At 39.7% G+C, this 24,520-nt stretch overlaps 1 gene segment (V, D, J or C); it reads left to right on the top strand.

The window, feature by feature from the left end:
- The first annotated feature begins 3,267 nt into the window (after positions 1–3,267).
- Positions 3,268–23,558, top strand: LOC145524199 (T cell receptor gamma constant 2-like). The segment is given in 8 exon segments: positions 3,268–3,428; positions 3,515–3,805; positions 12,183–12,245; positions 16,108–16,437; positions 19,433–19,492; positions 20,001–20,048; positions 20,333–20,374; positions 22,964–23,558. Coding segments are annotated over 8 exon segments (1,053 nt in total).
- Positions 23,559–24,520: the final 962 nt, after the last annotated feature.

Here is a 24,520-nt window from a genome sequence, read left to right as displayed (position 1 = left end):
TGCTGCAGAAGAAAAGCTCAGGAACTAGGCCTAGTGTGCATGCTGAGGGACTCACAGCTTTCCTGCCCAACCCAAGTCCCCTTTCCTCACCATACCCTCACCACCCCTTCTCCTGGGCTTCAAGGCAAAATTAGCCTGAAAATTAGCATAGCTATACACATGACTGAGTGACTAAAAAAAAAAAAAAAAAAATACCAAGGAAGCCCTGGGTACAATTAATATAACTGGAAAGGAACCTGTATTTCAGTTGGAAGTGATTGCTATCTTTATTCTTGAAGCTTCATTTCAGTTGGATCCTTCAGCTGATCCCTCCCAGTGCCCTATCTTTAAAATTTCTGAGGATATGATGCAGAGATAGAGGGACCTGGCCCTGTCCCCTGGTCCTCACTGCCCTCTGGTTCAATTTAGGAGTCCTCTTTTGAACAAACACACACACACACACACACACACACACACACCCCAATCTCCAAAACTGCAATCTTCCCTATAATTTCCATGTTAAGTGGACCCCAGACATCATTTACTAGAAACTGTCCAGGTTCAGGCTTCACTAGTGGCTCAGAAGGTAATGAATCTACCTGCAATGCAGGAGCCACAGGAGATTCGGGTTCAACCCCCGGGTCGAAAGATCCCCTGGAGGAGGGCCTGGCAACCCACTCTAGTATTCTTGCCTGGAGAATCCCATGGACAGAAGAGCCTGGTGGACTACAGTCCCTGGGGTCACAGATAGTTGGACATGACAGAATGACTGAGCACACACACAAGTTCAAGGTAAACAATAAGCCCTACCATTTCCTGAGCTCCTTCTCTGCCTCTGGGACTGGACTACACACTGTGCTCACATAATCCTGTTTACTCTCCATACAACCCCATGATTTCCCTTTTCCCAGATGGAAAAAAGGAGGTGAAACCTCTTGCCCAAATCTACACAGCTATCATATTAGTCGGAAAATTTAGTCCCCCTCTGATGGGGACCCTTGGAGGATACACCCCGATGCTGGCTCAGATAACAGCAGGACTTTTCAGCAAGGATGGTTGTTCTGGGCTTGTCTTCTCCTCCCAAATTAGCAGGGCACTCACTGCTCTTTGGGGATAAAGTGGCCAAAGAGAGCATGAGATTTGTCTCCAGCCAGACCTGGCTTCAAATCCCAACCTAATTCTTCTTGGGCATGCAGTGACTTAAAAACCATCTCCTTTGTTCAGTACAGTTCAGACACTCAGTCGTGTCTGACTTTTTGCGACCTCATGAATAGCAGCACGCCAGGCCTCTCTGTCCATCACCAACTCCTGGAGTCTACCCAAACCCATGTCCATCGAGTCAGTGATGCCATCCAACCATCTCATCCTCTGTTGTCCCCTTCTCCTCCTGCCCCCAATCCTACCCAGCATCAGGGTCTTCTCCAATGAGTCAACTCTTCGCATGAGGTGGCCAAACTATTGGAGTTTCAGCTTCAACATCAGTCCTTCCAATGAACACCCAGGACTGATCTCCTTTAGGATGGATTGATTGGATCTCCTTGCAGTCCAAGGGACTCTCAAGAGTCTTCTCCAACACCACAGTTCAAAAGCATCAATTCTGCGGCGCTCAGCTTTCTTCACCATCCAACTCTCACATCCATACATGGCCACTGGAAAAACCATAGCCTTGACTAAACGGACTTTTGTTGGCAAAATAATGTCTCTGCTTTTAAATATGCTATCTAGGTTGGCCATAAACTTTCTTCCAAAGAGTAAGCGTCTTTTAATTTCATGGCTGCAATCACCATCAGCAGTGATTTTGGAGCCGAAAAAAATAAAGTCTGACACTGTTTCCACTGTTTCCCCATCTATTCCCCATGAAGTGATAGGACCAGATGCCACGATCTTAGTTTTCTGAACGTTGAGCTTTAAGCCAACTTTTTCACTCTCGTCTTTCACTTTCATCAAGAGGCTCTTTAGTTCTTCTTCACTTTCTGCCATAAGGGTGGTGTCATCTGCATATCTGAGGTTATTGATATTTCTCCCGGCAATCTTGATTCCAGCTTGTGTTTCTTCCAGCCCAGCGTTTCTCATGATGTACTCTGCATATAAGTTAAATAAGCAGGGTGACAATAGACAGCCTTGACGGACTCCTTTTCCTATTTGGAACCAGTCTGTTTTTCCATGTCCAGTTCTAACTGTTGCTTCCTGACCTGCATACAGGTTTCTCAAGAAACAGGTCAGATGGTCTGGTATTCCCATCTCTTTCAGAATTTTCCACAGTTTATTGTGATCCACACAGTCAAAGGCTTTGGCGTAGTCAATAAAGCAGAAAAAGGTGTTTTTCTGGAACTCTCTTGCTTTTTCGATGATCTAGCAGATATTGGCAATTTGATCTCTGGTTCCTCTGCCTTTTCTAAAACCAGCTTGAACATCTGGAAGTTCACGGTTCACGTACTGCTGAAGGCTGGCTTGGAGAATTTTGAGCATTACTTTACTAGCATGTGAGATGAGTGCAATTGTGCTGTAGTTTGAGCATTCTTTGTCATCTCCTTTGGGGAAGGGATAAATTAGGAATTGGAGATTAATATATACACACTACTATATATAAAATGGGCTTCCCTGGTGGCTCAGTTGGTAAAAATCTGCCTGCAATGCAAGAGAGGTTCAATCCTGGGTTGGAAAGATCCCCTGGAGGAGGGCATGGCAACCCACTCCAGTATTCTTGCCTGGAGAATCCCATGGACAGAGGAGCCTTGTAGGCTACAGTCCATGGGGTTCCAAAGCAAAGGACACAACTATGAGACTAAACCACCACCAAATATAAAATAAACAACAAGGACCTACTGTATACCGCAGGAAACTCTACTCAATATTCTGTAATAAACTATGTGGGAAAAGAATCTGAAAAAGGATATATATATATCACTTTGCTGTACAGCTGAAACTAACACAACATTGTAATCGACTATACTATACTCTAAAATAAAAGTTAGAACAAAATGAAATAAAATAGTCCCAGGTTTCCCCATTTCTAAACTGAAGATATTATTTATCCCACAAGGTTTCAGGATTTAATAAAACAATGAGCATAAATCAGTTAGCACACTGCCAAAGTATATTTGATGCCCAATCACCGATCTCGGTATTCCTGTTTTATTATTCCACCAATATCCGTGAGTGTTTTCTCAGAACTTTCTCGTTTATCATTCCTCCCCTCACCCTGTGGTCAAACTCTTGTCTCCTCCCTCTGGCTCCTCCCTCCTCCACCCTTCCCTTATTTCTCTCACCAGTTGCCCCCGGTAGCCTGAGAGAAGCACCCACTCAGACCCTGACCTGACCTCCATCACACACCCAGGTGTGGAGCCTCCGGGCAATTTGAGCCCCCACCACCATGGGCTCTTCCCTCGGGGCAGGGGGCAGAGTCGTGCTGGGCCGCCTGGCCCTCCTCTGGGCCCTCGTGGTTCCAGGTGAGTCCCCGCGGCTTCCCCGTTGGGCCGGGCGGGATGCACCCAGAGGCTACGGGCTCACCCTGCCCTCATCGCATCCCTTGCAGGTATCCAGCAGGAGCTCAGACTGGGACAGCGGTCCGTGATGGTGGGGCACGCAGGTGGATCTATGACTGTGTCCTGCCGGGTCACTCGGTCTGTGGATTACGTCCACTGGTTCCGTCAGCTGGAGGGCCAGGCCCCTGAGAGGCTTCTCTATGTAGCCTTGTCCAAGCGGGATGTGCAGTGGGATTCGGTCCTGAAAGGTGATAAAGTCAACGCGGCCCGCGGCGGGGATGGCAAGAGCTGCACCATGTCCTTGATGAAGCTGGCGAAGAGCGACGAGGGCCTGTACTACTGTGCTGCCTGGGAATTGGCACAGCAGTGCGCGCAGCCCCGGGATCTGCACAAAAAGCCCTGAGACCCACTGCTCGCCCAGACCTGGCAACTGCCACTGCCTCCGAGTCCCTTAGGTTGCCTTGGTGTGATCTCTCAGTATCCTGACGACTGTGCAGGTGACAGGGACTTTTCTAAAGATCGTTCAGTTCAGCTTGTCTGGAGCATTTGGAGGAAAATCTGGACTGTTCAATCCACCAGCTACTAAACACATCCAGCTATTGAGCCCTTGAAATGTATTTAGTTCAAGAGTCCAAGCTGAGATGGACTGTATGTCTACAATACAAGCTATATATTGAAAATAGTTGCAGAAAAAAACAAGTGGAATATCTCCTTAATTATTTTTATATTGACTTACTGTTGAACTATTTTGGATATCTTGGACTAAGTAAAAATAGTCCTAACATTCATTTTAAGTGTCCTTTTTTTTTGATGCAGAAGCCAAAACATTTTCATCTATGGCTTGAATTGGTGACTCACATTTATTTCTAATGACAGCTCTGGTATTGACTAAAAATATAAAAATCTGACCATTTCCCTCGAAGGATGCACAGATAAAATGTCATATAAATGATTTCAAGGGGGAAGGACTGTCTAGATCTGCCACAAAATGTTTGAAAGCTGAGCCTGGAAGTGTATGCTTGATTCCAGTCTCTAAGTTGTTCACCCATTGTTACCATTTTTTCGGGGGAATAGACAGCAGTTAGAAGCCCAGGAAAAAATATTGGCAATGTCTCAGTGTCCTCATCTATTGGCATGCCTGGCACTCATGAGTTTGAGTTGATAAAAATCCTCATGGTGATGCAGTTAACCCTGGATGAGACATCAGATTCTCTGCTTTACACTTCTCTTTGTTTTTTAATTTATTTTTTTTTCATTGAAATATAGCTCACAATAGCCAAAACCTGCAAACAACCTAAACTTCCATCAACAAATGAATGAATAAAGACGATGTGGTGCATATACACAATGGAATACTACTCAGTCATAAAAAAGAATAAAATAATGCCATTTACAGCAACATGAATACAACTAGAGATTATCATACTAAGTGAAGTAAGTTAAAAATAGAAAGACAGACACTCTATTATATCACATATATGTGGAATCTAAAATATGGCACAAATGAACCTATCTATGAAACAGAAACAGACTCAGGGGCATAGAGGACAGACGTGTGGTTGCCAAGGGGAAGGAGGGTGGGGGAGGGAAGGACTGGGAGCTTGGGATTAGCAGATGCAAACTATTATGTATAGAATGGATTGGCAAAAAAGTCCTATTGTATAGCACAGGGAGCTATATTCAATATCCTATTATACACGTCTTCTTGAATGTCACCACATATGGAATTTTGAGTGAATCTCTGGCTACTCTGCTCTCCTCTATAAAATGAGGAGGTTGGACAGCTAAAAGTATATGCCTCTGATCTCTGCATTTATAGGAAAATTACACAAATCACTTATCACTATACTCACTACCTTCTTATGAAAAGAAGAAAAAAAAAAGAAAGCCTGTGTCACTGATTCTTCAACCCCCAAACAGGAAAGCCCCTGATGCTGTATGAGGAAGAGAAATAAAATCTTTTTGAAGTTTAAGCTGAATTTAGACCCTTTTCAAGTGGAAATTCAAAGTTTATGTACAGCTTAATTGCAATAGTAAAACAATTAGTAAAAGGAAAGTGTAAAAAATTCTGAATTGTTCCTGCAGATTCCTAAACTCATTGTCTACCTCCCTGAGCTCTGATTTTGCAGTTAGAAATGTATAATTCATATATGCTTTCTATCTGAAAGAGCCCAACCCCCAACCCTGCACTGAAGGCCTAATTCAAAGCTAAGATCCCCCAGTACGTGTTAGAAGAGGTGGAGGTAAAGGGGACGGAAACTTACTCCAGCTCTGTTTCACACCCGTTTACTTCATCTTCCCCATCATCCTAATACAACCCTTTCCTGTTCTTGCAGCCACACCAATGCCTGAGTCCACAGAGAGTGAATTCTTTGAACTGGTGACAATGTGGCCAACAAGAAGAACCAGCTTGTCACCCATGTCCTTACAGAGCTATTAATACATGGTCCACAGTCCCCAGGAAGAGACAGCCCAGTGCCTCTGCTGTGAACCTCTACTATGCTCTGAACCCTATTCTCACCCCTCACTGACTCTGGCTTTTCCCTTATGAGCTCTGTGACCTTAAGCAAGATCTTCACGCTTTTAAGCATCAGTTTTCTCAGGTCTAAAGCAGAATACAACCATTCCAAAATGTCTCTCTCTTGGAATCATACCACTTAATGTCAGTTGCAACCTCCACGGTGATAGATTAGCTCTTTTCTGCATGAAAATCCTACTGAGACATATTTAGAAACCTAGACTATACCTGTCTTGGGTGATCTCATTTTCAGGGTAATCACTGCCAGGATGAAAGACATGGTCCCAAGACTGTCACTTGCTTTGGGAAGCATTTCAGCTAGTCTGTCTCTTTCAAAGTGAGGGATGTAGGATGGCAAAGGCATGGCTGTGTATTGTGCTGATGCCCCAGGTCATGTTCATTGAGGGCAGTGTGATAGAGTAGAATAGTAATAGATTTTTATTAATTTTTAAAAAACTTTATTGGTATATAGTTGTTAATTTTTGAATCAAACTTTTCTGACATTAATTTTCCATTCCTCTTTGGCACAGGAAAAATAGGACATTTACAGTCAGCTCCTTCCTTGCTCATGTTAGGTGTGAGATGGTTGGGGATCTCCCTCAATGACAAAGATGGCTGTGGCTGCCCCACAGCCTTGACCATGAAGCTCCATCACAGAGTGTATACTGGGAGGCAAGGCTGAGATCTCTAGCAGCCTATGACAGAGAGTTCTTCTGTCGGGAGATACCAATGCTCTCATTCAAGTCAGGGAACTAAGGGGATGCAAAGGGTGTACCCCGGTCCACATTAGGTCCTTTCAGTGGTATCTCTGTGACCTGCCTCTTTCCAAAAAGAGAAGGAGCCGAGAGGAAGGAGATACAGGTCTGATCCACTGAACTCCTGTGTTATATCTGGATTGTGCTATGCATCTTCCTTATAATGATGTGAGACATAGGTGTTCTTACTACACTTTCAGAGCTAGAACACTGAGTGTTAGATAGCAAATAAATCAAGCAGGTAATAGGCAAAGTTAGAATTAAAATCACTTTGTTGTACACGTGAAACTGACAGAACATTGTTAATCGACTATCTTCCAAAAGGAACTAAAAATTGTTTTAAAAAGAATTAAAAGCAGTATTGAATGATTCCATGTTCCCTTCTGTAGCACACTGTGGGCACTTGGTATTACAGAAATGTTTGCATTCCAGCTTTATCATTTTCTAGCTGATCATCCATCCTTATGTTACATCCCCATCTCTGTGGAGACTTGTTTCTTGGCTCAAAATACCATCATTTACATAAAATGAGCTAATGAGTGTAACTGTTTTTGAAAATATAGTGTAAACATTGTATTAAAGAATTACAGCTTTATTTTAACATTTTTCTTTTGTACCAATAATATCTATCATATAGATTTATCTCCATAGGAAAGGCATTATGCTTGATGCAGTAAGGGATTTAACAATGCCAGGGTGGGTCTGGAGTGGACAGGGGGATAGTCACGGTCAGTCCTGTCTGTGTCCTGGCAAATGGACAGCTCATCTGTACTCAGAGGAGCATTCAGCTGCTTCTGGCAATTTCTTTTTCTCTTTATCCAACTGAGTGGCTTAAGATTACAGAACAGTCTGGAAGACATTTCTTCTTTCATCTTAAGAGACCTGGCCTTTGCTCTCAAATTTTAGTTTAAATAAGGAATCTATAATTTCAAGGAAAATAGTATTCTACAAATTTCTTCTTTTATCCTATGAAAGACAATAAATCATCACGGAACTTGTGTTCTCATTTCTAATTATTGCGGTAAAGAATCAAGTTGCCTGTCACTAATTATTACAGAAATGCAAATCAAAACAATGAAGATTTACCTCACACTGGTCAGAATGCATCATTAAAAAGTCTACAAATAACAAATGCTGGAGAGATGGTGAAGAAAAGGGAACTCTCTTACACTGTTGATGGGAATGTAAATTGCTGCAGCCACTGTGGAGAACATTACAGAGGTTCCTTAAAAAACTAAAAATAGAGTTGCCATATGATCCAGCAATCTCACTCCTAGGCATTTATCTGGACAAAACTATAATTCAAAAAGATACATGCACCCAAATTTCATAGCACCAACATTTACAATAGCCAAGACATGGAACCTACCTAATGTCCATTCACAGTTGAATGGGTAAAGAAGAGGTGGTATATATACACAAGGGAATACTACTCAGCCCTAAAAAAGAATTAAATAACACCATTCACAGTGACATGGATGGGCCTAGAGATGATATGCTAAATGAAGTCAGACAGAGTAACACAAACATCGTGTAATATCATTTATATGTGGAATCTAAAATACGACACAGATGAACTTATTTACAAAACAGAAACACACTCACAGACATAGAAAACAAGCTTATAGCTACCAAAGGGGAAACGGGTGGGAAAGGGATAGATTAGGAGTTTGGGATTAGCAGATACAAACTATTATATATAAAATATATAAACAACAAGGTCCTACTGTATAGCATAGGGAACTATATTTAATATCCTATAATAAGCATATAGGAGAAGAATATATATATATATATATACATATACACACACATATATATGTATAATTGAATCACTTTGTTGTAAATGGTCTATTAAGTGACAAACACTTTTCTGAATTTTCTTTTATCGTTTAAGATAAAAAAAACATCGTTCTCTTTTCTCCGATAATTTGCAAAATATCTATTACTGGTTTTCATCTTAGAAGCTAACACAACATTGTAAGTCAACAATACTCTCCCTCCCCCAAAACAGAATCATGTTACCCGATGAATGGAGAACTTTGTCCACATTTCTCAAGTACACTTGAATTGGCAAATTTGCATTTTCAGTTACTGAAAAGTTTCCTCCTTTCAGAAATATAGTCCCAAATCACTAACTGAGCAGCCCTGGTGTTTGTGAGAACAGAAGAGCTTTTCCTTTGATGTGAACTCTGAGCAGTTTCAACACAGCTGAACACCTGGAAATTAAAAAAAAAAAAAGTCTTAATTCTTTGAATACAATTCCTGGAAATATGGGAAAGGAGAACAGGTGGTTAACCTGCTAGTGTCAAACTCTTCTTTTCCTGATTTTATCCTTTTCATTTTTTATCAGTATTGTCAATGATTAGTCCACCATGGAAAACAGATATTTGGGCCCATTGATCTGAGGAAAACTTATAAAATATCAGATGCCATAAAACCCATTATCAAGGACTTCCAAAAGAACTCAGAAGGTCAAATTGTCAGCCCGAAGGTGTTAAACTGCTAGTCACTTCATGAAGGTAGGAGAAGGCTGAGATCATTGTAGGAGCCTGAACCAGTATGACAGCTCAGTTTGGAAGAAGATGTTTGGAGAAGGAGCTAAGCTCATAGTAGCTCCCTGTGGTAAGTAACATTTTTTCTATGTTTACCTTAGTCATGAAAGACTGATAGATGCTTTTCAGAAAAAAACCCAAAAACTTAAAATCCCCCATAATGACTGCCACATACTTGGCCTCAGCATGCGAACAGCAGTTTTGCAGCTAGTGGTCACTGTGTATGGATGTACGTGGAAACAAAACTACTTCCTGCTTGTAAGCCACTGAAATTCATCTTTTAGAATATCCACACACACACACGCACAATAGACTCAGGCTAGAAATTAAAATATTTTAAGGACTATATCTGTTTCATTGTTTCATTTATGTTTGAATATACTTACACCATTACCATAATATGTGATTATGTCAGTAAAGTTGTTGGCAAAGTTTATGTCAGTAAAGTTTTTTGTAAAGGAATTTACAAAAAAAAATTCCTTTTCTTATAAATGGTTTATTAAGTGAGAAACACTTTTTAAATTTTCTATTCTCTATAGTTTTCCCCCAATAACCTGCAAAACCTGTATTACTGATCTTCACCTAAGACCTAACAGCAGTGCAAAAAAAATTTCTTATAATAAATGACTATATAACATTTGTAAATCCCACTTCTTGTTACTCTAGTTTCATAGAGGGAAGCTGAGAGCAGTCAGAATGTATGTCATGACAATTCTTGCTGCATTGCTTGGAAATGGACCAGTGTAATGGAATTTGTGAGTTCAAGCCATCTCAGCTCCAAAGTCCATGAAAAGAGTCTGCATGGTGGAACATCCTCACTTGCTCATTCTCTCAGCAAACATTTTTTGAGGACTGTTTCTGTGCGGACGCTGGAGACAGAAGTGTGAACAAGACACAGAACAAATCCCAACACTCAAACAGCTTGTAGTCTAGTGGAAAAGCATTCTAGATGCTGGCTTGATTGGGCCCATATTCTATGGCCTGTGGCTGTCAGAGAAACAACAGATCTTGCATTGGTGAGCTTGTTTCTTTCTCAAATGATGTAATAGTTATTGCTTATAAAATTCATATATTTTATCTGTCCAAAGAATTTGATAAAATGACCCCAAGCTGTCCCACTATAGAGAAGAATAATAATATCAGCTACTATTTGCTGAGGGCTAGACATCATGATAAGTAGTTTCAGTGCCTTATCTTTTCCTCAGAAGGAATCCTCCTCTTCCCATTCCACAGATAAGAAAACTGAGGTTTAGAGAAGTTCAGGTACTTGCCTAAAGTCACATAACAAGTTACTGTGGCAAATATTGGGATTCAGTAGAGACTTGTTTATTCCAAAGGACAGAGTCTGGACCATTACAGAAGGTGAGAAAAATGAAGTCTAAGTTTTTATATTCTGAACATTTACTCCTCTGTAGCTTGATCTTTTAAATGGATTATTTAATTGACTTCTTAATTTGTAATAGGTTATAATTTGTATTATTACTCGTGTGTGAAAACAGTGCTTCTGTTTATTTAAATTGCATGTTTCCAAAATTTATTTGTAAAGACCTAAGATAGAAAATGCCATGTACAGGAAGGGCATGAAATAAGAAGATCAAAGGCACCCAGGGAAGCAGGAAGAAAAAGGACTTCTAGCAGAAAGCACAGGTTAAGATTTTATTGCTCAAGGGTAGGAGAGTTATGTGTCTGCTCTAGCTCAATTAAAAAAGTGAATATAAAAAAGAAAAAATGAAAAGGTGGTGAAATACATACTTTTTATTAGCTGATAAAATAAGCACACCAAATTTTTTAATATGATGTGTTTTTACAACACAAAATTAGAAAAGGACTTTAATACATCAAGTTAAGAGAAAAGTGAAATAAAGATGGCTATAGTCTTCAACATCCACTTTATAAAATGGAAGAAATGGTCTTTAATCAAACCCATTTATACTACCAGTTCATCAGTGCTACGGATACCATAACATTGAATGTCATTTCCAGATGGTGACCCTCAGCAGATAGGGTCAGGCAGGTAAGGTTTTCACAATCCAACATGACAATAATAGGATTTGAGAGCCAGGCATCCTATCATTTCTCTTATCATCCTGCCTTGAAGGCCAAGAGTTGCAAGCTGAATTCTACTCATGAGCTGGAGAGAAGTCAGTCTGAGGCTGAAATTTCTAGTAAAAGCTTGGAAAAATATTGATTGTGCTGTTGATTGAGCAGGAGGGGGAAGCCATTTGTTTTGGACACACAAGTGAAGTAATTCCATATACTGACTATACATATTAGGCTTTAGCCAATGCTCCCTTTGAGTTGCTTAACCCTGAAAATACAGCGGGTAATACTAGATAAACAATTGCCTTTAAGCTGTGTGTATGAAAAGCACGTGTCCTATGACAATGGCTTTGAGAATTCCTGACATGTGGAGCATAGTAGAAGGCAAACAAAGGAACCAATCTTCACAGTTAATTGCCACAGACTCAGCTGCAACCCCAAAATACTGAATTCCCATCAGTAAGGGCAAGCCCTGGTCCCATGATATTAAAATATTATGTTGGAGCACACAATCAGCTAATAATAAGAAATCACTAATAATAATGATAATAATTTTTATGGTCTTTCTTTTCCATAGCATTTTTAATCAAATCACTTTTTCAGATCTTGTTTCATATTGGTCTCACTTCAGCATTAAAAGGGATGTCAAACTGATTCACGCTAACACTATGTTTTCAAATAAACAAACACCGAAAACTTTAATTTACCTGATTAGCTCAGCGATGCAATCTGTTATGAGCAAAGTGAATCAGGACCAGAAACTTGGTCTCTTGTATCCCAGGCTGTCACGATTCCACTAGGATTTAAAGAACTCAGAGAAGCTAAATTAGTCTAAAGTTTTTGTCACAAGTTGAATCACTGTGGAATTTAAACAACATGATCTTTGGTGAAGGAACAAAAGTTTTCGTCCTAGGTAAGTACCTGAAGAAGGGCATTTTTTTTCAAGGTAGTGGAGGGAAGGCAAGAAACAAATTGGAATAATAGTTTAAAATGTTTGGGAAAATGGGAATGTGAATGGGGATTAGATGTAGCAATTTAGGAAAGATATTAAAACAAATCCTTAGAGCATACTGTAGACAACTGTGTGCAAATATAGTAGGATTTGGCTTTGTGAACATGTGGAAATATATAAAGGGTTCCTGTATAACGTATGTGATCATCATGAAAGTGCTTGGTCCAAGGCCGAAGTTGGTTATTATAGGTAAGTTTTGTGAGCTGACACATTTCCTTTCCTGATGGCAAAGGGGTGTTTTCAAAGAACCTGGCTTTGGAGTCACTCTGATCAGGATGTCTGGGTCTACCATTTACTGTTTATGAGCACTTGGTCAGTTATTCTTTGGCCTCAGTTTCTGAATCCACAAAATGGGATAGTCATATGTGTCCAGCAGGTATCCTATGAGAATTCAATGAAAGCCTGTCAGTAGTGTCCCTAACACACTGTGGAACACATTGTCGGTGCTAGATAGGTGTATCCACACTCTATTCAAATGCAAAGGGAAAACTGTACCCAGGAAGAAGAGTTGTTTGCATCCAAAAATATTGACAGAAGAGAAATTCTTCAGAGGATGCAGCTGTACTTCTAACTCCTTAAACAAAAAGTTATCTTACTGTCCACTCACACACACAAAATTGAATTGGGAGGTTATTTGTCTCTCTTTAACAGACTGCTTTCTATTTGTCAAGAAAAAGGAAGTTAACGTGTATTTGTTTTTATATTTGTTGTTCTTCTATGTGTTTTACATCTGAATCCTTTCACTTAATTGATATCACCTCTAACACAAACATTTATTGGCCCTTAGCCAATAAACTTGGGCTTCATGATCATATTTATCAGAAAAATTTTAATTCATAAATTAAATGATCATGATGTGAAGTCAATTAAATACAGATACAAAGGTCATAATGTAATTTGCTTATTTAAATGTGGAATAGTTCTAATTATTTAATTTATAAAATATAAGTAAAAATAGAGTACTCTTAAACAATAAAAGCAAAGTATGTGATGGGAGAAATATATAGTATCTTACTATCATAATCAAGAAAATATTATTTACACCATAAGTGAAGTGTATAAAATTAAACACATTAGGACCTAATTGTATTTGCAACGTAAGTTTTAAAATGACCTCTGTTTGCTTACTTCTTTAGTAGAAAACTCAGGAATTTTGCTACAGAGGAAAAATTTCTCAAGAATTTTTTTCTTTTTCTTTTCAAATGAGAAGTTTAATTTTTCTGTTCTTAAGCAACTGCCCTCAGAATGATTAAACCAACTCTCAACTAGCTCAAAGAGAATATGAGTAAAGTATTTGTGTATTCATTTGGAAATAAATTGGAAAGAGTTTTAACATTTATAATTTCAACCATTATTTTAACCATATATATATAATCAGGAAACATTCCAGCATTTAAGTGGGATCATTTGTAAACCATGTTTTGTATATATGTTGACATCATGTCTATAAGAAATTCAGGAAGCATACATTTAATTTTTAATTGTATACTTTATGTAGCAGATGAAAACAGAGTAAACCATGGAGCTCTAAAGAAGTTCAGCAAACTTATAGGGTAGATTTAACACTGGGGGAGACACAGAATCAAAATACTGTGCATTCTTCATCATGCTTAAACTTGAAATGCAATTTCAAAAGTAAATGTGCCTTGGTAAACATTCTCTGAAGTGAAGCAAAATTCTAATAAATGCATTACTTGATAAGGTTTATATAAAGCATGTCAGAAAATTATATCTTTTTTTAATAGAAGTTTTGGAAATATTGCTATTTTGTTTCCAAATTCAAGGCACTGTAAACAATCAACTCCTCCACTCAAAAATCTGAAAGTTTTCAGATCTGAAGTGCGGATGTCATATAAAATTAGAAACCCACCAGAAGAATCCCATCACTTCAGAAATGGGCAGGTGATCCACATTTGAAGCTGTAAGTTCAACATCACAGATTGTCGAGTACTCAGGGACACTAATTCCCATTATAAAAAATGACTGTATATTGTTTCAAAATACAATAAATTTCCTACTGACATTTATTTATATGAAAAGTAAGATAAATATGGTTCATTCCAGAGTAGTTAAATGAAGTTCTGCAGAGTTGCAAAACATGAGGATGAGTTATGCGGCCAAAGAGAGCACAAGTTACAAAATAGGATAGGAAGGGAAAGTAGTGGAGAGAAGGGAACTTTCCTACACTGTTGGTGGGAATGCAAATTGGTGCAGTGACTATGCACAACAGTAGGGATGTTCCTTAAGAGACTGAAAATAGAGCTATCATATGATCCTGCAATCCCACTCCTGGGCGTATTCCCAGAGAAAAACATGGTCTGAAAAGATACAAGCACCTCTATGTTGATAGCAGCGCTATTCACAATATCCAAGACCTGAAAGTAACCTAAGTGTCCAATGACAGAAGAATGGATAAAGAAGCTATGGTGTGTGTGTGTTTGTATGTAGATATATGCTGGAATATTACTTAGCCATTAGAAAGGATGAAACAATACCATTTGCAGCAACATGGATGGACCTAGAGATTGTCGTACCAAATGAGGTAATTCAGACCGAGAAAGAGATAAATATGATATGATATCTCTTATATGTAGAATCTAAAAAGAAATGATACAATTGAAATTATTTACAAAACAGAAGCAGACTCACAGACTTAGAGAACAAACTTATGGTTACGGGGGAAGGGTGGAGGGAGGGATAGTGAGGGACTTTGAGACTGACATATACACACTGCTATATTTAAAATGGATAACCAACAAGGACCTACTGTATATAGCACAGGGAAGGGAACTTTGCTCAATATTCTGTAACAATCTAATTGGGAAAAGAATTTGAAAAAGAAGAGATACATGTGTATGTACAACTGAATCACTTTATTGTACATTTGAAACTAACATAGCATTGTTAATCAGCTATACTCAAATATAAAATAAAAAGCTTGAAAAAAGGAAAAAGTCAAAGATTCTCACCTCTAGAGAAACTATCAAAGTTACCTGGACTTCTCCCCCATTCTCATTCCCACCACACACCCGAACGCTTCATTTTCTTAATATAATTTTATTTTTTTAATTTTTGTCCTTGCTGCATCTTCTTTGCTGCAACATGGGCTTTTCTCTAGTTTCAGAGAGTGGGGCTACTCTTCACTGCAGTGCGGGCTTCTCATTGCAGTGGCTTCTCTTGTTTGAAATGTGGGCTCTAGGCCACGGGGCTTCATAGTCGCAGCACAGGGCTCAGTAGTCGTGTCTTCAGGGCTCTAGAGCACAGGCTCAATAGTTGTGGTGCAGGGGCTTAGTTGCTCGAGGCATGTGGGATCTTCTGGATCAGGGATCGAATCTGTGTCTCCTACATTGGCAGGAGGATTCTTTACCACTGAGCCATTAGGGAAGCCCACTCATCTACTTTAAAACAGGCTCCACTATGATAGAACAAAAGAGATGTTAAAAAATAAACGTGTTCATGAATTTTGAAAGGAGATAAAACTCATACCCCATCTTACCATGTGGAAAAAGAACAAAGGCCAACGTGTAATCCAGGTTCTACTATGCTAGCTGTGACTTTGGGCAAGTTACATAACCTCTTGAACGTCTCTTCCTATTGAAAATAAAAAGGATAGTAAGTCCCTTAAAATCTACTGTTATTGGAATCCATGGTGAGCGCTAATTCAGTGACATGTTTTCTTCCTTTCATTACATGCTAGTTTATTCCATGGTTCTCTGGGTTTCTCTAATAACTATTTTAAATTCTTTTCTATCTCCCTCTGCAGATAAAAAACTTCCTGCAGATACTTTTCCCAAACCCACAATTTTTCTTCCTTCAATTAATGAAACCAACCATCACCAGGCTGCAACATATCTTTGTCTCCCGGAAAAATTTTTCTCTGACGTTATTAAGGTTTCTTGGAAAGAAAAGAATGGCAACAGAGCTCTGCCATTCCAGCAGGGAAATACCACGAAGACCAATGACACATACATGAAGTTCAGCTGGCTGACAGTGACAGAAAACTCCATGAAGAAAGAGCACGTATGTATCGTCAAACATGATAAAAATCCAAGAGGAAAAGATCAAGAGATTCTTTTTCCTGCAGCGAATGAAGGTATGTGAATATAAACATAAATATAAATATAACCTCCCTCGGGCTTCCCTAGTGGCTCAGTGGTAAAGAATCCACCTGCCAATGCAGGAGACATGGGTTTGAGCCCTGGGTTGGCAAGATCCCCTGGATTAGGAAACACAAACCCACTCCAGTATTTTTGCCTTGGAAATTCCACAGACAGAGGAGCCTGGGTCACAAAAGAAGAGTGAGACATAACTCAGCAACTAAACGACAATAACCTCCCAGAACACAGCTTTTCAAAGACAATACCCAACTTTTCTGTCAAGTCAAATAAATACGCCTTTCTAAGATGTTTAATTATGTTTAATGGTAGCATGAATGTCCTGAAATTTCCACTAGAATTAAAATAGTACAGTCATAGGAACACAAAACAAAAAAAGAAAAAACATTTTTAAGCTTTCTCAGCCCCAGTTTCATCTTCCAAAATGTTATAGTCACAATGATGATTTTAGGGTCCTTGTATGGATTAAATGAAAGAAAACATGTGAAAGCGTCTGGTAACTTGGTGCACAACAAATCTGCAAAAAGAAATTCCACTTTTGATCATCTTGGTTGATCAGGAAATAAAAACATTTATATATCTTTCAGGAATGCTCTACTCACCAAGCAAAGTCATTCTCACTTTAATCCTGCTTTACTCAAAGTATAAGTCAGAAACAGTGAGTTATTAAATGACAAAATGATGTTCTTATGAGGAAGCCAGATTGCGGTTCAACAAAAAGTATTGAATTGGCTAAAAAGCTTATTTGGGTTTTTCATAAGATGTTATGGAAAAAACTTGAAAGAACTTTTTGACCAACTGAAGAGAATAATTTACTGCTGCAGTTTTATTATGGTCTTAGTTAAAATTTGTACTTTATTTACCACCTTGAAGTTAAATTCTGTAATTAAAGATTGGGTGAGACTAAAGTGTGCAAACTTATTCCCATTGTACATAATGAATGTACTTCTTGCTATTAGAAAAGGTCTTTCAAGATACTTTTATTGTAGCCCTAGCACATGCCAGGTCTGGAGGGATGTGTGGATGGACACACTGGGGTGAATTACTGTCCTAGGAGGATACACTACAGTCAAGAGAATATACACTTTTCTGGATGACTCAGGATCACTTGTGATCCAGGCATGACGTCCCAAAGCAGCCCCTGTGAGCAGATGCTGGACGTGTCCAACTGGTGGGGGCAAAGTGCTGGGTGTATCTTGACCTTGACAGTGATCCTCTAACTCCCTGGACTCGGGACTTAACTTTCTGAGTAATTCACCTAACAGACCAAAAGCCACAGAGTGCCCATCAGAGGAATCATTTTGTGCTTTTCTCTGTAGTTAGGAAGCCTTTTTAAGCAGTGGGAACCAAGCACATAAAATGAGCACAGATGTTTGCTGTGCACCAGTCTGAACTTCTGAAGTTAAGTCTTTATCTTCCCTGATTCTTAGTTTGTCCAAAGATCAAATGAAGCTTCAACATTTGCCTTGGCTTTGTTCTGGGACTGCAATGAAGAGCAAATGAAATCAAGTCAACAAAAAATTTGCATTCCAAAACATAAATGGGTGTATTTATTTATGAATCTACTGTATTATTTATATTCTTTCCTTAAACTGATCAAAAGTAAGATTACAGAAACTCCCTAAATTTCTATTTCTACTCTAAGAAATAGATAAACAAATTTGCTAAATGCAGTTTAATATAATCATGGCTCTAACTGTCCTATTAGGTTTAATTTTTCAGTGATTAAGGAAAAATAAAAAGGGTAGTAGGTTTCATGGTAATAATTACCATAAAGGAGACAAGTTTCCTTTCATCATGTGTGATACTTGGCACTTACTTTCTGAAATAAATGTTTCCTATGGGTTTAATGGCCATATAGCTAAAGAGGGCATTTCTGTAAATGTCATTCTTTAGTAAATTTCTAATGTTATTTTTGGGAAGTTTCTTGTTTTTGATAAAAGTTAAGAATATTATATGGGCTTCTTCCTTGGGTTCAGATGGTAAAGAATCTCCTTGCAATGCAGGAGAATTGGATTCTATTCCTGGGTTGGGAAGATACTTTGTAGAAGAGAATCACAACCCACTCCAGTATTCTTGCCTGGAGAATCCCACGGACAGAAGAGCCTGGTGGGCTACAGTCCATGGGTTGTAAAAAGTCAGACAGGACTGAGAGACTAACACTTTCACTTTCAAGAATAGTGTATTGTTGTTCAGTCTCTCAGTTGTGTCTGACTCTTTGCGACCCCATGGACTGCAGCATGCTAGGCTTCCCTGTCCTTCACCATCTCCTGGAGCTTGCTCAAGCTCATGTCTATTGAGTTGGTGATGCCATCCAACCATCTCATCCTCTTGTCCCCTTCTAGTCCTGCCTTCTATCTTTCCCAGCATCAGGGTCTTTTCCAATGACACGGCTCTTCCCATCAGGTGGCCAAAGTATTGGAGCTTCAGTTTCAGCATCAGTCCTTCCAATGAACATTCAGGACTGATTTCCTTTAGGATGGACTGGTTGGATCTCCTTGCAGTCCAAGGGACTCTCATGAGTCTTCTCCAGCACCACAGTTTGAAAGCATCAATTCTTTGGCGTTCAGGAAAAAATTTACCTGAGCCAGACTCCCTTGAACGTGGGATTCAGGACGTGTTCATCTTGGGAACATCCTTTCATGTCAGCAGTAGATGCTGAAGATGTCGAGCAGCCACTTCTTCTGTTTGCCTTTCTGCAAATATTTCTTGAAATTGTGTTTTGGACAGACACTGTCATGTGTAGAAAACAATATATGAATTAGGTCTACTGAATTACATAGTATCAGATGAACTACTCCTGGATTTGTAGGGCTCATATTTTAATCTGTCAGCAGATTATATATATAATATATATATATGCTACATGCATACATACATATATATATGTTATACATACACATATAATCACATATGCACACTGTCAAATAATGAACATGAATAATTGACAATACTTTCTTTCATTTATTGTAGTTTTCACCCCAGTTGTTACTACTACTGAGCCTCCAAATGATTGTTTGAAAGATGAAAGCGGTAAGTTTTTGTGTATGTTTGCTTTTATGTTGGGTTTCCCTGGTGGCTCAGTGGTAAAGAATCTGCCTGCAATGCAGGAGCCACAGGAGACATGGGTTCGACCCCTGGGTCAGGAAGATCCCCTGGAGGAGGGCATGGCAATCCACTCCATTATTTTTGCCTGGAGAATTCCATGGATAGAAGAGCCTGGAGGGCCACAGTCCATAGGGTCTCAAAGAGTCGGACACGACTGAAGCATCTTAGCAGGCTTGCATGCATCTTCGTGTTATGCTTTAGTAATTTTTTCCCTTCTGATTAATTAACTTCTTTTGAACTTCTCTGGCTTAGATTAGAAAAGACCAATTATCTGGAATGGTAATGCTAAAAATTTTCATAGTTTTAAGAACCGACTGACTTGTCTATCAGCAGATTATATATATATATATATATATACACACTTACATATACATACAGACACAGTCATAATGGTTGTGGACAATTGATTAATATTTGCTCTCATTTCTTCTAGAAGTCACTGATACTGATTTTACAAAAGCTTGTGCAAGAGGTGAAAGTGGTAAGTTTTTGTATATGTTTGCCTTCATGTCATCCTATAGCATTTTCTTTTCCTCCTGATGAAATTACCTTTTGAATTTTCCTGGTGTATGGTAGGAAAGACCAATTATTTCTGAAACTTTAAGATTCATACATTTGATCAGTGTCTCTCCTGTCTCTATTGGCAAATTTTATATATATGTATGTGTATTGTGTACATATATACATACACACAAACATACATATACATATATATCATGTATCAAATAGTAAGTATGAACAATTGACTACTATTTTCTCTTCTAGAAGCCACTAATTCTACAAAAGCATGTCTGAAAGATGAAAACAGTAAGTTTTATCTGTATTTGCCTTTATGTTATTTTACAACGCTTTTTTCTTCTTGATAAATTAAACTTTTGGACTTGGTTTAAGGTAGAAAATCAGCACATCTGGATATTGCAAAATAGACTGTTATACAGTTCATAAGTAAATCCTAAGTAAGTCTATTACATAGACCGCTACACAGTCTATATATTTTAAGTTACACATATTTTAAGTAAATCCAACATTCTGTAATAGTCATCTTAACACAATAAATACTGGTTTTGGTGTGAGATGACTCTCAATTAGAGGATGCAGTGATACGCTCTGAATTATTCAACAGTGGGTTTCAGTCAATTGTGTAGCTTTTGATTATAGTGACTATGTGAAAATGATACCAAGTTGCTTTTATATATGTTGAGTCTTTGGTTGTTGCTAGTAGCTAATAACATAACTGGTGCTTATAGTTTCATATTCTTACAGAAGGCCTTATACTATGTCTCCCATGTATTTTAAGTATGATTCTCATAAAGCTTGTGAGAGGGTATATATTAATTTCCCCCCCATTTTACAGATGAGGGCGATGAGCTAAAATTAATTAAATCCCTTGTACTGAGTCTCACAGCTAGATCTGGAATTTCAACCCAGGACATTTGAATCCCTCCTCTAAGACATTGATATGGAGTAAGAAATCCACAAACCAAGGCCCTGACACAACGGATGTCTGGCCGGAGGTGTAAGTGCCTGGGCTTTCAGCTATCACAGACTAGAGTTCTTTGGTTATTAGTTGCATTAATGTAGGTACATTACTTACATTGCTGAACAGCAGGATCCTCACCTGCCAATAGGGAAGAATTACACCTAACTCAGTCATTGAAGGGGGGTGCTTCCCTGGTGGCTCAGACAGTAAAGAATCTACCTGCAATGCAGGAGACCTGGGTTTGATCCCTGGGTTGGGAAGATCCCCTAGAGAAGGGCACAGCAACCCACTCCAGTACTCTTGCCTGGGGAATTCCATGGACAGAGAAGCCTGGTGGGCTACAGTCCATGGGGTTGCAAAGAGTCAGACATGACTGAACAACTAACACTTTCACTTTCAGTTATTGAAGAGATAAAGTCACCTATGAGGAATATCTCCATAGGGTATCCATTTAGCTGGCACAGGATCAGTACTAGTTGGTGGCCCCTTCTCCCTACATGAAGGTTCTTAGTGAATTTAGAAGCACTGGCTCTGGTCCTGCTGATCCCTTCTTCATTCTCAATGTGTCAGGGGGTCTGAAACTCAGCTAACACCTGACCTGACACTGGGCGGTAAGTTATGAGCATGTCACCTTCTGAGATCTTTTCTACACCATATACTAGTGATTCTGGAGTTCTGCCTCTATAAAGAGAGAAATTTCCTCAGGAACAGACTTTAGCCTTGTTCCTTTAGCCAAATCATCATCCATCATCAGTGTTGTTAATTATGCCTTGACATCATATATTCCTTGTAAAACTTCAAAGTGCAATTAGCCTATAACATCACAGCCACGATGAGAGATATTTGGGACAGACAAGTGAGTGAGGCATGAGCACGTAAACTTTCTGAGAACTGGGCTAACCACTTTCTTCCATTTTGCACAATGTTCATTTTACTACACCCTGCCCCACCCAGTGTAGACGCCACCAAATTTCACAGATCGTGACCTTCTTAGGAATCTCACTGATGCACAAGGTGTAATCCATCAGATCCTTCCACACCAGTGATTCAAATTGGTATTTATGCTAAACTTTTCGGTGTCTGGGGTATGCACTGAGTGTGGAGATGCAGAACTACATGACAGCTAAGAATGTGCTCATTAGAATCATGTTACTGGGATTGAAATGTGGCTCCTGGTACTTTCTAAATGTGTGACGTCAGGCAAATTACACATCTCTGTCCTCAGTTTATTTGTAAAATGGGGGTTGAAAATAATGATCTCATAGGTTATTGTAAAAATTAAATAAGATTAAAGATTTGCATGCAAAGCTCTCAGAAAAGTGTTTAGCGTTTGGTTAGTGGTTAATGAATATTATTCATTATTTTTTAGACATATGGCAAGGGTGTGAAGAAAATGCTGAAAGCAATTTATCACAAATGATTTTCCCTACTGGACTGCATTAAAAATATAACGTTACTTTTTAATATTTTGGAAGGTTCTACTGGATTTAGCTGAGGCTGTTAACTTGAACTGTGAGCTGAATTCTGAGCTGTCCTGGTGGTGGTGGTTGTGATGATAGATGTTTACTTTGGGGTTTGGTATTATAGGGGTGTCACGCCAATGTAGATGATCAGAAGTAAATAATTGTGACCACATCACTTATTGGGCTTCCCTGGTGGCTCAGAGGGCGAAGAATCTGCCTGCAAAGCGGGAGACCTGGGTTTGATCCCTGGGTTGGGAAGATCCCCTGGAGGAGGGCATGGCAACCCACTCCAGTATTCTTGCCTGGAGAATCCCCATGGACAGAGGAGCCTGGCAGGCTACAGTCCGTGGGGTTGCAAAGAGTCGGACACAACAGAGCGACTAAGCACACACTGTTAGGAGGCGTGTCCTATCCTTTTGAAAGAATGGGTAATAATCACATGACTTCTCCTAGATACCGTGCAGCTGCAGTTCACATACAACTCTGCTTACTACACCTACCTCATCCTCCTCCTCAAGAGTGCCATCTACTTTGTCATCACCTCCTTCTGTGTGTTTAGGAGAACAGGTGTCTGCTGTGATGGGAAGAGCTCGTGACAGAGGGGACAACAAAGGGGTCAATCTTCCTCCTTCATCTATTGTCCCAGAAATTCTCTACTGAGGACCTAGCCAGGCTTGCTTTCTGGGTTTGGGCTATTTTAGATGTTGTGTATAATTTTCTATCGTTGTGTAAGGGTTTTTCAAACCACTGGGCAGACAGTTTTCCTCTGTAACAAGGAATTCTGCCATTACTCAAAGGCTCGGCCCAGGGCTAGTCCAGGGGAGCCTCTCCCACCACTGTCTCCACAACCTCATCAGCTCCTCCCCACCCCCAAGTCCTCATGCCCCCTGAGCACACGCAGCGGGCAGTTCCCTGTTTCCTCCCTGAGCACCTCCACTGAGACCACGGCCCTGATCGTCCCTGTCACACACCCTGGAGATGCTGGCTTTGCTACTTGAATCCTGTACTTTGATTTTCACAAGAAGCACAATAAATTTTAAAAAAGAAATCTAAAGTCCCTTTTTGTCTGTGTACTTTAATGTCATGAAATCTAATCAAGGTGAGAAACAGCATGACAACAGTGATATCAAATTCAGTTCTGCTTATAATTATGGCCAACACCACTTTTCTAGGTCTTTCCCTGAGACAGTGGTTATGGTGCTCTCTTTGGGGGCCCTGGCTCCAAGGGGACCCACAGCCAAAAGAAGGTGCCCAGGTTCCTTCTCTTTCAGAGTCACCAGTTTTAGACTCATTGGTTTGAGATGTTCCTATGGCAACAGTGTGACTGACACCCAGCATGACTTGCACTTGCGGGTGATCAGATCCCTGGTAGTGCCTCACAAGCACTGCCTCCTGCTCCTCACATTAACCCCTTGAGAACTGCACCAACACCAGAGGGGCACTGGGTGGAGGGTGCAGCATGAAGTCTCTGACCCCCGAGGGCCTGGATTTGAACCCCGGGTCTGTATTAGTATCTGTGCGACCTCAGGTAGCGATTTGAGCTCTCAGTGCCATCATTTCCACGTCTGTGTAACAGAGTTACAGCTCTGTCTCCTGGAACGTGAGGAGTAGATATGTTAGTGATGCATGGACCATGCAAGCCCTCAGCAATATTAGGGCCATTAGAAAGCAATCTACTGTCTGTACCTGTACTATAAAGTCGGTAGATTCTACACATATACAGAACTACCAAGAATCATCTGTAATCTCATATCCCTGCAGACAAGCTGGACTTGTCTTGAGGGACTCAGTTTTAACAATTCACCAGGAATCCCATTAATTGTCTAAGAGCCCTCAGAGGAAGGTACAATTAAAGTTGATAGTTTACAGATTGGAGAAATTGGGTATTCTGCTCGTGGTTACTCTTTTGTAAGTAATAGTCACTTAGAGCCAGGTCTCTAAGATCTCAGAGCCCATATTTTGTTTCCTAGGATCCTGTGGCTTTCCCTTGACTCATTTGCTACTGAGAAA

Source organism: Giraffa tippelskirchi, chromosome 10, assembly GCF_054371585.1.
Source record: "Giraffa tippelskirchi isolate mGirTip1 chromosome 10, T2T-mGirTip1v1.2.pri, whole genome shotgun sequence".
In the NCBI taxonomy this organism is placed as follows: Eukaryota; Metazoa; Chordata; class Mammalia; order Artiodactyla; family Giraffidae; genus Giraffa; species Giraffa tippelskirchi.
Note: the sequence above shows the minus strand (reverse complement) of the source record. Positions and strands in the feature narration are given on the sequence as shown.